We start from the raw sequence: 14,658 nt of genomic DNA on the forward strand, positions 1-14,658 counted from the left end.
ACAAAACGGAAATACAAGTTCAGTTGTTTTTTTTTTTTTTTTAAATGAGAGTAATGAGACACAAAATTACCATGAAATTGCTATAAAGAAATGTCTTTAATCACAGACCAGTAAAGAGTTCACAGACTGGCACCAGGCACTGAACTAGACTTTGAGCAGCACTGAGAATGAGCTATTGCATATGGAAACAACCTGGTTCAAAAAGAGATTTTACATGATTTGGCCCAGATTTCACAGCAGGCAACTAGAACCAAAATAGTCTGAGATTCCCCATCCAGAACTTTCCCTATTCCATCAAATAATCTTAAATTCCTCATGTATTATTAAAATTAACCAACAGCTATCAAGATGAAGATACTCATTAAGGAAAAAAAGAAGTAACACGAGCTATTACTTCAGAAAAAAAGCTAGTAGTTCACGCCATACCTGCCACAATTCCATGCTGATAGCACTGTCCAACTGAACAAGTCTGGTTTCCAAATGCATGGACTGGCTCTCTGGATTATTGAGATTGATTGCTGTACTTTGGTTATGGTGGCGTTGAATCTGAGTCAAGTGCATTCTCAAATTGTCGCACAGCTTACGGAATTCGGCCTTACGGGTATATTGGAGGCAGAATTTGAAAGCTGTAAGCACAAAAGTAAAACATATTAGGAACTTTCCACCGTGAACTCAAGCATTTGAATAGGTTGTACTTCATATATTAAGATGAATTATTTAACAAATTTACTGAACTTATCAGTCTTCAGAAGTGATCAGAGTCCTAATAATCCACGTGCCCTGACTACCTTACCTTCTGAACATAGTCTTCAGTCCTGTCCTAGAACTAAAATACAGTTCTAAGAGTTTACATATGGAAAATTATTCAAATTTAGGTCTGGTGCGACTCACCTTTCAAACACTTCTCTCTTCAAATCCTAAAGAGCAAAAAAAATCTAGCCCGAAATACAAATGACCCTTGAATAACACAGGTTTGAACTATACAGGTCCGCTTATAATCAAATTTTTATTGATTTACTTTTCAATAAATACTACAAATTTATTTCCCCTTCCTTATAATTCTCTTAATAACATTTTCTTTGCTCTAGCTTACTTTTTTTACAAGAATACAGTAATGTAATACATATATAAAATGTGTTAATTGGCTGTTATCAGTAAGGCTTCCAGGTAACAACAGGCTATTAGTAGTTACATTTTGGAGGAGTTAAAAGTACTATGAATATTTTTAACTACATGGGGGAGGGTGTTGGTGCCCCTAAACCCCAGGCTGTTCAAGAGTCAGCTGTATGATAAACTGTTATCTTAGAAAGTAACAAACTTTTGTACTAATTAAAACTATATAATACAAATTAGGATTTATGGTAACCTAATTTCAACTCTTTACATAGATATGAATATGAACTATTTGCTGTCATTAAAATATTAATATGTTAATGGACATTTGTTAGTAATTAATTTTAAAGTATTAATTAAAATAGTAATTTTGTCACATATGCATTAGAATTCAGGGGAATTCTGCCCTTTTTAAAAATAGTATTGCTAGTTTGATAGGCCTAAAACAAAGGAATAGTTTAACTTCAAGTTAATATTTATATCAATAATTATCAAAAAGTCCAAGTTTATTTGAATAAAATAAAAATTCATACAAGCTAGCAAAATGGAACTCTTAATAAAATATTCATAATCACAGTCACTTAAAACTTGAATAAACAAATGCCAATCATCTTTATAGGAAAAAGAATCACAACACAAACTCATGTCAAGGCCAAAGTAGCAAAAAGCCAAGAGCCACTCTCAAGTCACACATATCCCAGTCACAGATGGTTAAAAGGCTGCACTGACAATAAGAGACAAAGTTGGGAAAACAATAGTTCTTCAGATTAAAAGTATATGTAATATATCAAATGGATGCTTTTTATGATGATCGAAAGTCATCAAGAAGGCTTAGTTCCATACTTAATAATACTGTTTAAGAAAGGGAAAACATATATTTTTCATGAAATTCTAAGTCCAGAGCTTTAAAAGACCTTAGAAAACCAGTGCAGTTAGGTAGCTTGCCCAAAATATGCAGAACTCAAATTTATCATAAAGTGATCAAAAAATTAAGTTTATTTTCCCTGCAAAACTGCAAAATGACTTACAAGGTCTTTCAGACATCAATGAAGTACATTTCATATAGAATTACCTTAACTAGTAAAACAAGTTTCTTACACTCACTTATTTAATATTCAAATGAAAAACAACCATCTTTCGGCAAGGATAAAAACCATATAAAGTAAGTACTATGGAGAAAAAGAGGTTAACAACAATAGTTAATCTTTTGCAAAATCTATTAAGTCAGCTTTTCAAATCAGTTCTTGTTTTACCTTGTTGGGCAATATCATGGTAGAGACGCTCTACTCTAGAATTGTTTCGAAGAAGGTCCAAACACTGTCTGTATGATTCCCACAGGAATTTAACCCATGGAGTTAAAAGTAATCTGTCAGTACGATCCTGTGTGTCTTCACCACTTACAGCACTCAGGAGAACACTACAAAAACATTAAAAATGTTGAAAACACTTTTAGACACGGTTTCCTACTTGGCCATACGACTAAAAAACCAAAACTAACAATGAGCATTATAAAATAGTGGAACTTCTTACAACTTTGGACACACTGTTAAGCTGTCACTTAGTGTCCAAGTATTTGGATTCCCAACCAATATTACAACCATTTAAATTAGTACACATCTACCTGAGGGCTCTAATAACCTACCTTCCACTGAACATTGAACAGTACATGATTTTTTTGGTTACCATATATTTAAAATTTCAAATGTAAGCGGTCTTTCTAATAAACATCTACTTCAAATAACGATGATGGAGACACACGTAAAAAACACTGAGAAAAATTTATTAGCAGTGCAATCCACATACCTCTCAGGAGTTTGAATATTATCCAGATCTTCTATGTCTAAGACCATCTGCTGGGATTCTTCTTTAGCAGCTTCAGTTTTTTCCTCTGCCAATTTCAAATATGCCCTTACAACATCCTCTAAAGATTTGATGTTCACCTAACAACAACAACAAAATCTTAAAAAAACCTTTTTCTCAATAAACCATAAACTATTTTAAAAGCAAAGTTCATAATATAACGTATTAACTTTGAAAGGTAAACTCCACTGAAAATTACTAAAAGCACTTATCAAAAACATAAAACCTAAATATGTTCATACCTGTTGACAGATGTTCTTATACTGGTATAATCCTTCTTTAGCCAAATGGCTCTTGCGAAGATCCACACAAAGTTCCAAGTATTTCAGCATGATTGGCTCGTGTATTTTTTGCCATGTTCTATGTTTCTTACTTTTCATAACATCATAAAGAACATCCAAAGCAGGTTGCTTTTTGCCAACCTCAAGAAATTCTGGAAAAGTAATTCAGGAGAATTAAGATCAGTTACATACACTACACAAAAGTCTTAAATCTTGCTTTTTAAATTGGTTATTTTAATTTCTGAACTCAATAATCATCTTTTTAGGTCACTTTTTTTTTTTTACTTCTAAAGCTATGCCAAAATTATCCAAGGTAAAAACAATGAAAACCTGGTACAACCTCAAAATATAGTCTACAGGTAAAGCTGGATTTCACTTAATTACACTGTACCAAACTTATCTAAGTGATTTTAAAGTTCCAGAAACTGAAGTCATGAGGGAAAAAACGATCTTGCCCCACAAACACACAGAAGTATGACTTTAGTCACAAAAACCTAGCTGATGAAATTTTTGCTAGTTCATGCTGACCTAAGGCAGAAAAACACATTAAATTGACATTGTTCATTTAAGACCAACTATTTACGCAGGTCTATTTCTGGGCTCTCTATTCTGATCATTCTCTATTGATCTATCTACGTGTCTAGTCTTTTGCCAATACCTCACTGTCTCGATTCCTGTAAAGGAATGTATGGTAAAGTCTTGAAACCAGGTAGTGAATGCTCCAATGCTGTTCTTCAGTGTTCTGCTGGCTAAACTAGGTCTTTTGCCTTTCCATATACTTTTATTTACCCCAGTCAAAACATGAGAAAAGTATTAAGACAAATCCCAACATTCTATAAAATGCCAGACCAGTACTCCCCGAAACTACCAATGTTATTAACAAAGAAAGTCTAAGAAACTGTCACAACCAAGGAACCTTAGGATAAGACAACTAAATGTAACGTGGTACCTTGAATGAGATCCTGATGTACAAAAAAAGCACGAGGGAAAGCTGTGGAAATCCGAATGAAGTTATCGCCTAAAGTTTTAGTATTTGTCATGAGTTGTGACAAATGTACCATTACACTAAAGTGTTTTACATGAGAATTTTCTGTACCAGCTTTGCAATAATTCTGTAAATCTCAAGCTACTAAAATTAAGTTTATTTTTTTAAATCTGGAAAAAATCTTAGAATGTGGAGCTTACATTCTTACAAACTTACATTCTTGAATTTACTACCACCTAACCCTGAAGGCATTCTGTATGTAGCAGTATTTTGAATCCAGTTCCAATATTAGGTTTCATGTATACTGCTCATTTTGAAATCCAGCCAAAAGCAAAGGCTGCTCTATCACATTACTTTTGACTAAATTTAAAATTTGCCTAATTTTTTCTCACTTTTTACTCTCTTTGCACACTTAATAGAAAGAGAGAAATGGTTATTAAATATAAGTTATTTGGTTATATTCGACTTAAAATTCAATAACTGCCACATTTCACACACACAAAAACCTTTCCACTGAACATTAGAAAAATAATTTGGGAGACCTAAAATACCAGCTTGCACTATTAAAAAAGTCTTCAAATACTACGTCTCCATTTCTTTTAACCTAACAATGGCATTACCTAACGAGCAACTCTGTGCTGGGCAAAGGATAGGCAAAAAAGTCCCTTATTTGTGGGGTTTACTAGCTCTACAGATTTAGCAATTCTCTATTATTTAGTCTTCCAAATATCACATCTTTCACAAATGCTGCTTGTGAACATTCCTTCCCCCAACTCTCTAGTAAAAAGCTTGCAATAGGATAAATGGCAAAACATACTAAAATAAGTATCTTTACACAATATCCTACTTCATCCCATATATCAAATCATATTCCTCACATGCAAATGACTGCAAACCCCTCTTTCAATAGTTCAAGTTAATAAATCCAATATTGATCTTGTCATCTTAGAAGTCCATTTTCAGTAGTCAGTTTTATTATTCCTGCCCACCCCCTCAAAAAAATTCTATGAAATGAAACAAAGATGTAATACAACCAGATACTTTGCTGGAATAAGCCTTCCTTTTTAAAGGGGAGGACCTACCTATCTTTACTGGAGCATGCACAGCATAGTTATTTTCTAAAATCCAACAGTACCTTAGGTGTTTTTCACAACTACTTAACAAAAACAGTCTATCAGCTAAAAAATTGGGAGAATGTGTTTTTAAATTCATCCTTTACATTAAGAATATCACAGCAGCAACACCAAAATGACATATCTAGTTCCCAACCTTAAAGTGAAGATTTAAATCTTATACTTCGGCATGTTAAGTACTGTCCATATCCTTGTAACATAGAACAGGCACAAAGAGAATTAAAGTTGAGAGCTGGCCCAAGCGTGGTGTGATGACAAAATACTAAACTGTCTAAAAATAATTCACTTTCCAAACATCTTATTTTTAAATTGGAGTGTGGTTTCTTAATCTCATAAGTCTTTTTTAGGGGAAAAAAATTGAAAGTATTTTTCACTTCCTAAACAGCCAATCAAAATTTATGATTCCAAATCCCATACTTTCAACTCTGAAATAGGTTAAAACAAGCCAAAGCAAATGCATGAAAAAAATTATTTTTAATAGGACATCTTCCCCTCGCCCTCGTAACTGTCACAAAGAGAAAAAGAAAACATGAATCCCAGTTAAGGATAATTTTAAAAGAAAAAACTGGAATGGAAACAGATTTATCAAGATAATCCATGATGGTGTGTTCCTGTCTTTACTGTAACCTGTAAAAGAAGGACTTACTCTGAATTATCTAATTTGGAAAAAAAAAAAATTGTCTTTTGAAGCTGGAAAGAACTATCGCATACTAAGAGCTCTACTGTAAGGTTTAAAGATGTTCATTTCCAAATTGATATTCTTGAAATAAAAATAAAAATCTGGAATTATGAACTAGTAGTAGGAATGGGCATTATGAGCTTACTTTTCAAAACACAGCGTCTGAAACTATGTATCTACAAGAAAAAGTTTAGGCCAGCCCTTCAATTTTACTAATTTATTTTTGCAACAGACCAAGTAGCCAAGCTATAATGTTACACAATTTGTGGGTTTAATAACAACTTTATTTTTAAGTCACTGATGTAAAGTGTAAATTAAAAAGCTGTTACAAGGTCAGGAGCAACTAATTGGGCACTAACAATATAATCTGGGGAAAAAAGGGGGCTTTTTTCCAAGGTGATTCTGGGACATGAATTTTTTGCCTGTAACTGCTGCACCAGGTTCTAATCTTCCTGAATGATTACTGGAATTGTTTCCAAAAATAATGTTCTGATACACAGACTCAGGGTGACTTAAAGGACTATTGTACATAAAATTACTTGCATTTTATGAAGATAATGCAACAGATTAGGTCTAAATGTGTTTGAAGTTACTAATGTTATAAAGCATTTAGATGAGACTATTTCCATTGAATAAAATGTGCTTGTATCCATCCTATTTAGTTTTGTAAGTAGTGCCACATGCTACCCACAATCTGCTCACCTTGACGCTTTATGAAGAACTCACTCATAAGATCAAAGGTACAGAAATTATTACATGAACGGTAAGCCGTTTCATCTTTACCACAGAAAACACCCATCCTACAGCTTAAAAGGGCTGCACTAGGTAGGAGTCAACATAGCCTTTTTGAGAACTACACAAAGTTCAAGCCCCGTACCCAGCAGTATCCCCTTCTCATCCCGCCTACTTTAATTTCAGATGCTTTCCCCAAACTGCTCTTCATGAATCAAGTCAATTTCAACTTCAAAAATATTTAAGATGTTACACATCTACATCCCTTCTCATTTTAAAAAGTTACTGAAATACTAAGTTCATATGAAGAATCAGAAGGGAGGAGCGATGAAGGAAATAAGGCCTGAATAAAGTAAATGCGTAATATTTAGGCCATTAAGATTACAGTGCTTTAGACTATTAGAATAGAAAAAAAAACGCCTGTTGATAAAGCATCCAAATGACTGTTAAAACAGATCTACAATAACAATTAGAGTAATAATTTTATTCAGGTCACTTACTATAATTCTAAGTTTCAAAACTTAAAAAAAAATCCCTAATTTTGCTACAAATTTGTAGCTATAAATTTCCATTTCAACCTACTTCCTTTCCATAAATTAATGTCCTTAAACTTTTCCCGTTCTAATCATTAGACAAATGGCTGATTAGAATTAGTGATCGATCAGATCTGAGCTGCAGTTTTAACTGTTTTTAAAACAATTACTCTATTCCACAGAATGTACCCTGTTCTACATACTATGTTACCCCCTCCAAATTGTTACTTTAGTTGAAATAAACATGGGACAAACACATCTCTGGCCCTGAAAGATTACCTGTAGTATCGATTTTATGTAATGACTGACTTTGACCTTTTCACAAGAGAAATTTTCAAACAAAATAAACATAATACTGCAGCACACGCAGCATATCCACCTACAACATGGATCAGACTCAAAACTTGTTTGAGTGGAGGAAAGGTAAAAATAAAGAGCTACGGACGCTCTAACACAAATTGCTAAGCAAAACAAACAAAACAAAAAAAAACCCTAAACGAGTTTTTAAAAGACCAGGGGCACATTACATTTGCATTCCCATAATGCCAACGTAATAAATGCCTACTGAATACACGCAGACACGCACAAGTCTTCCCGAAAGGGCCCGTGGCTTAAATACACATGTGCAACTAGAAATCGGAGGCAGCAAAGCTGTGGCGAAAAGAATCATCTGGAAGTGAAGAGATCTCCGTTTTAGTCTCCTGGCTCAACAACTAACTCCCGGAGTGACCTTGGGCAAACCACTCCCTCTCCCTCTAGGCCTGTTTGGCTGTCTCTTAAAAAAAAAACGTAAAGTCTCTATCTTATAGTATTAACTCTGTTCCAACTTCCTGTGATTCGGAATAGGCTTTTGGACTGCCAATAATCAATGCCAGAAAGAAAAAGGAGAAAACAGGTTAAATGGGTGAGAGTTCCCAAAGTAGAGAGACAGTGGCTGGAGAAGAGTAAATGGACCCTGACCCAGCAGAGCTCGGCGCTAGATTTGAGGGGCCCGAGGGCTCTGCGGGGAGGCCGGAGGTGGAACTGCTCGTCTCCCGGCCCTGGCGGGAGGTGGAGTCGAGGTTCTCGCGTGCATTGTCCCCGGGAGGGAGCCATGTTTCTTCCTCCCCGGCACTCCCAGATGGCAGCCAGGGGCGCGGGGCCTAAGCGGACGAATGACCCATGGCCCGAAGAACAAGGCGGTGCGGTACAGGGTGGAGGAGCTCCAGCCCGGGTAGGCCCGCCTCCTAGGCCGCGACCCCGGACACGCACCAGGGGGCGACCGGGGGAAGGAAGGGCCCCCAGAGCGACGGTTCCCGGCTCCGCGCCTCCCAACCCCTGGTCGGTTGGAGCGAGACGAGAAATCATGCCCAGCTACGGGCTGGGTCGGCGGCGGGCAGGCCGCGTCGGCCTCCTCTCCAGCCGCAGTGTGACGGCGGAGCAGCGAGAAGCAGACTCGGGCCCCTCGACCTCCGAGGCCTCGGGCCGCCCCAGCCTGGTGCGCCCCGATCCCCTCTACTCACCGTTGGCACGTTTGAGGGCATTTTCCGGCCTCTGGAAATAGGCCGGCATCTTGGCAGCAGGCTCAGCTCACCCGGCGTCAGCGAACTCCTGAGTGGCCCGGACCGGGAGCGGAGACGAAGGGGAACCAGCGTGAGGTTCCACGCGCCTCGCCAGCAGTCGCCCGCGCCCAGCCGGCCAGAGACGGAAAGGAGGGAGCCACGTGACCCCCGCGCGGCGGCGCCGCCGCCGCCCAGGCCCCGGATGTAGGAGCCGGCCTCCGCGTGCGCGCCGCACCGCCCCTCTCACGCGCGCAGGCGCGCTGGCGTCACTCGCGCCGGCTGACGTGGCGCCGGCGTGCATGGTCTCCCTGCTTCCGTGCCGCCTTGGGTCTGCGCGGGGAAACTTTAGGGAGGTGATTGTCAGACCCTTCTTTCCTCAAGCGAGAATTGGGGTGAGAAAAGTGAGGTTTGGGTGACAGTTCCTGGCTAGAAGGCAAGCGCCTGCACAGATTCATTTTTACTGTGATTTGTGCGGAGTCACGCAGGTACAATCAAGTCCCATCCGCCTAGGGAGAGGCCCATTTTGGCAGAGTGAAAATGCAGAATTTATCCGTTTAGCTGAAATATATTGAGCAGGTAGGTATCTTTGGGTCCGCACTGCTCGCCACTGGGAAATGGTGGTGACCTGTCACGTCACGGACTAGTATGGTAAGGAGGGGCGCAGTGAATAACTAAACAAATAAGCTTATTTCATATCTAAATAAAATTAAAAAGTTTTTGCCCCAGAGATTCCCTGAAGAGTGTTGAGCTGAGACTAGTGACAGAGCAGTATGGCACAGGGCAAAAGCCCTGCAGCAGAACAGACTTGTATAGTGTTTGAAAATACGTAGAATATTGTCGCTTCTACATTCAGCACACATCACGAGCAAGAAAAAGGAGCTTTAGAGAAAAGAAAATCAGTTTATAACAGGCTTTTTGCTACAGTCTTTATTATCCATTAACGCTCTTAATGTTCAAACATTATTATACCTAGAATTTGAAAGCCATTTAAACTAAATCTAATTACTCAAGCCCTTGGTATGGAATTAAGATGAGTTCAGAAGAAAAATTCAGAAAGCAGCAGTGGAATAAATTGTTGCAAATTAATTACACATTTTGTAATAATGGAGGGGATGCGTGAATTAATGAGAGTACTACATTAATGAACGAGGAAATCACAGTACATACACTCAAAAAGCATTTCCCCTTAATCCCTCTGCCTCAGCTAAGGGGTTTTTCTGTTTAAATTTATCCTGTAAAGAAAAAATTTGGGAAATGCAGACATAAAAAATAAATCACAAATTCTAAAAAAGGTTATTTTAAAATTAATTTCAGAGAGTTCTTCCTCCAAAACACTTAGGCCACTCCCAATTTCTGAGCTTACTCCCAAAAACTAAAAAAAAAGCCAGACAGGGTTAAGCATCAAGTATTAAGAAGCTGTAGCAACTGTTTTATGAGGCAGGATAAAGAGACTCATTCGTGTATATAATAATTAAGTCAAAATTAAAGAGCTAAACATAAGAGCAAATACAGCTCTTAAATGCTGTAGATTGAAAACTAGTAGGCTATAGAGAAACGTAACAATAAAAAGGAAAACCTTTCCAACATTCTTAACATTTCCACTATAGCTCATTGATTAATACTCATTATTTGATAGACCCAAAACAAGACAAACACTAGAAAATTGGGAGGTAAATGAAATTTAGTATCTCTACATCTTTTTCTCTTTCAAGTTATTTAAAATATATGAAGTATTTGGTAATATAATAGCTGCTGGTCATTTAAGTGCATTAAGTAAAATTGTATATTTGTGAATAAAGGATATGATGTCAATTTCCAGGATAAACTTACCAATTCTACCAACAGGTATTTCAGTACCAACTAATAGCTGTGATGTTATATGGGAATAAAAAGATGCAAGATGCCTGCTTTCAAGGAGTTGATGATTCACTGGTAAAGTGAGTGATAGATGAGTACACACGAAGGGACAAAATAGGATCTTCTCTGGGCCAGGAGAAAAGCATAATTACCTGCTGTTGATTAATGCTCACCTAGTAAAAAACAAGCAACCTAAATATACTAGAAGCCACTTTAGGAAGTGATAAAAGGAAGTGATCAGGCTGATTGATGAAGGTTTTTCCCAAATGAAGCTACTTTTGTATTACATATTACTGGATAATTTCTCTAATACAACGTTTTGGAGTTTTTTCTGATTTGATTGGAATAAATAAGATTTTCAAAAAAAACCAGGTATTAAGGGCACAACAGAGGTCCTACTTTATACATTTTGCAACATAATATCTTACAGCTTTAAAACAAGTATCATGTTTTACAGTTCACAAAATGTTTTTAGTTCATGGTTTTGTTTATAAGAATCTGTAATGAAAGTATGAACACAACAAATTTCAAAAAAAAAATTTCATAGAGGTGAAGTGAGGTTCAGCAAATGGAGTGCTTATCATGTGCCAGGCACAGGAAGTAAGCCCCTGACAGGTGCACAACAGAGAACAAGACTGAAGTGGGTCCTGCCTTTTGGGACTTTGCAGTCTAGAGTGAGAAAGACTTCGAATACTTCCCAGAAGCTTCCTGAAGACAGAGACACCACTCCCTTCCAGGTGACCATTGTCTCTCCAGGCCCATCTCTCACCACGCTCAACATCTTTCACTGCCTTAAAGAGCTTCCCTCTCGCCTCCAGCCTGATTCATGCCATCGCTTCACTTGGAACGTTCTTCACCACCACCATTCCTTGCTCTGACAACAGCCCCCTTTTTCTCCTTCAGGTTAAATGTCGCTTCCTCCAGGATTCTTTCCCGATCCACTGCTCGCTGGTGTCTACTATGACACTGGAAGTGCCTTGAACGTAATGACTAGAACAGTTCATCTTTGTGTATGGACAGCACCTGGCACATGATCGACCCCCAGAAAGTGTTTGTTCAGTGTGTTTTAGAGCATATTAATGGCCCCAACTTCATAATAACAAACAAGGTCCCAAACCTCACAGCCTTGCATTCTTCACCATGAAAGTTTTCGACTGGCGTCAAAAATCTTTTCAGCGGTGGCAAACCAAGGGCAGGTGTGGGGTGCACTATGCCTGTGCCAGACAACTCATGGAAGCTCTGGATTCTGCTCATTCAAAGCAGGAGAGAGGAATGCAGGTTCAGCTGAGTATATTTTTAGGAGAAACATGTCCTGGCAGTATTTGTAACTTAATGGGAGAAACACATCTTACACTCATGAGTCTTTACCCATCAATATTCTGCCAGACTCCAGGAGAAGGCTGAGGGGAGGGAGGAGCACGTTTGTGGGAACTGGAGTACCTGCCCACTCATGCCATGGTTGGCATGCATGAAGCCCAGCTGCTGCTTGGGAATTTAGGAATTTAGGCCCAAAGTTTCATAAACCAACTAGAGCCGAGAAAACAATGAGTAAGACACTGCATAGTGGCTTTGGGTGTGGTTTGAAAACAGGCTTCTGTGTTGAATGTGTTAAACATGATTAGAAAGAACCCTGGAACCACAGGGTGTGAGCTTTCATCTCGGCTTTGGGGGTATTAGACAATCCTTACCCAGACCTTTTCATTGTGTTACCTTCTCATGGAGCAACGAAAATGGTACCTCCCTGGAGATCGCCTCCCCTTTCCTGGCCACTCGACCCAAATCTAAAGGCCACCCTATTTTAAATCTCAGCGGAACATTCCACACTAACTGATAGCTTGCTTTGTTTCCTCGGTTGCTGTCTGTCCCACTGAGCTAGATGGTGAGGTTTAAGGGACCAAGTTTTGTCTTGTCTGCCATTGTACATAGAACTAAGCCTAGCACAAGTCAGGCACTCTGTAAGTGTGTGTGTATGATATGTGAATAAAGGAATGGAGACTGATAGGCGAATTCTAAGATGCCCCCCACCCCAAGACTCCCACTCCCTGATGTATACACCCTGCATAATGATCTGGGATTAGGTTATGTTATATGTCACAGTTGACTTAAGAAGGGGAGGTTATCTGAATGGGCCTAACTAATCACAGGAGCCATTTAAGTCTGGGTCTAGAGGTCATGAAAAGAGAAAGAGATTAGGAGCATGAAAGGGGATTTGGAGGGAGCTACATGGCAAGGAACTGCAGGTGGCCTCTTGGAGCTGAAAGCAGCCCCTGGCCAACAGTGAGCGGAGCCAGTGAACAGAGACCCTGTCCTACAACTGCAAGGAACAGAATTCCATCAACAACTTGGGTGAGCTGAGAGGCAAACTCTCCCCCAGAACCTCCAGAAAGAAATGCAGCCTCACCAAGATTAGACCATCCTGGCCGGACTGAGCAGAGAACCCAGTCATGCTGTACCTGGACTTCTGATCCACAAAACTAAGCTGATAAATGAATGTTATTTTAAATTACCACTAAATTTATGATAATTTGTTACACATCGATACAAAACTACTGCAAAGACATTAACCAGTTTCTCCATATTATAGAGAAAAAAGAATAAAGCACTAATGGAGTCTAAAATTCTAAAGCGACTTTGCCTTGCATGAAATGAAAATGAAGGTACAGCTCAGTGGAGGAAAAATACAAAACTGTAAGATTTAACTGTGAAAACTTAAGCTGCTGGAGCAAAAGCCCCAAGAGGGAATCAGAGACTACTCTGCATTGGTGTTGCACAACTAGGGGGTATGTTTCCTAACCTAGAGAACGAGGATTATAAATACATCTCAGTTCATCCTGTAAGCATGCCAGATTTGGAGTCCAACATGGCTTCAACCCCCAGCTTTGCCATTTACTGACACAGCGACGTTAGGGGAGTAATCTCTCAGCTTCAGTTCTATCATCTGTGAAATGCGCATGATGTTTGTGCGAGGTTTAAATGAGACACTACATGTAGCACTCAGCACGATCCTTGCCACAAGCTCTGCAGAAATCATTCTCATGTATCTGCATAGAAGAGGGACAAAATGCATGGGATATTCACAGCCTCTTTCTGCCCCCTCAGCTGCTACAATATTCTGATACTGACTAATGAGCATTTTCCTCCTTACTCGGCCCTTTTTCGCACTTCTACTTTATAGGTACATGGGGTAATCGGGAGAACAACTGGACAAGTGGGGTAGGAGAGCCAGGCAAGAAAGTGTTGAGATAAGACTAGGGGGTGGGGAAAAGGCTAGTGGAGAAGAACAGGAAAGAGAGGAGAAGATGGCAACAGGGAGAGCTGTGCGTAAGGAGAGTGGGGAGAGTTCAGAGCCTGCGCCAAATGAGAGATGGTTTACAAAAATTTGGAGAGAGTGCATACTGATACGCATAAAGATTATATAAGTAAATAAATGGGAAAGAACAGATAAATTTCCCATGGAGACGAGCTGCAATTTATGTAGATGCTTTGCCCTCAAAGAGGTGGCACATAACCCCCCCTCCACTCCTTAACTGTGGGCGGGGCGAGGTGGCTTTCCTCCAAAGAGCACAGTATAGAAGGGGGTGGGGAATAACTTTACAGGAGAGAAACCCAACAAACACTACCTCAGAGAGGTGATCAAGGGTAACTAACACCTCGATGGCCCCTTGAGATGACGTGATAGGAGTGGCACTTGACCACTGTGGTCTTTTCCCCCAAAATACATAACCCAATCTCATCATAAGAAAAATACTAGACGAATCCTAATTGAAGCACAGTCTACAAAATACATGACTAGTGCTCTCAAAAACTGCCACTGTCATCAAAAACAAGGACAGTCTGAGGAACTCTTACAGCTAAGAGGACCCTAAAGAGACATGTTGACTAAAATATATGTTATCCTAAATGGGATCTTGGAACAGAAAAAAAGATATTAGGTAAAGACTAAG

At 39.1% G+C, this 14,658-nt stretch overlaps 1 protein-coding gene across 2 annotated transcripts in view; it reads right to left on the bottom strand.

The window, feature by feature from the left end:
- Positions 1-9,014, bottom strand: part of EIF3A (eukaryotic translation initiation factor 3 subunit A) — a 32,299-nt gene extending 23,285 nt beyond the window's left edge. For both annotated transcript variants that reach the window (XM_036223409.1, XM_016142521.2), the window contains exons 1-5: positions 8,819-9,014; positions 3,216-3,406; positions 2,917-3,053; positions 2,367-2,530; positions 427-626 (exon numbers count right to left, since the gene is read on the bottom strand). In XM_036223409.1, coding sequence (XP_036079302.1) covers positions 427-626; positions 2,367-2,530; positions 2,917-3,053; positions 3,216-3,406; positions 8,819-8,867 — 741 coding nt within the window. In that variant the 5' untranslated portion in view covers positions 8,868-9,014. The remainder of the gene's footprint in view (positions 1-426; positions 627-2,366; positions 2,531-2,916; positions 3,054-3,215; positions 3,407-8,818) is intronic.
- Between the last annotated feature and the right edge of the window lie 5,644 nt (positions 9,015-14,658).

The sequence above is a fragment of the Rousettus aegyptiacus genome, unplaced genomic scaffold (genome assembly GCF_014176215.1).
Source record: "Rousettus aegyptiacus isolate mRouAeg1 unplaced genomic scaffold, mRouAeg1.p scaffold_m13_p_6, whole genome shotgun sequence".
NCBI lineage: Eukaryota > Metazoa > Chordata > Mammalia > Chiroptera > Pteropodidae > Rousettus > Rousettus aegyptiacus.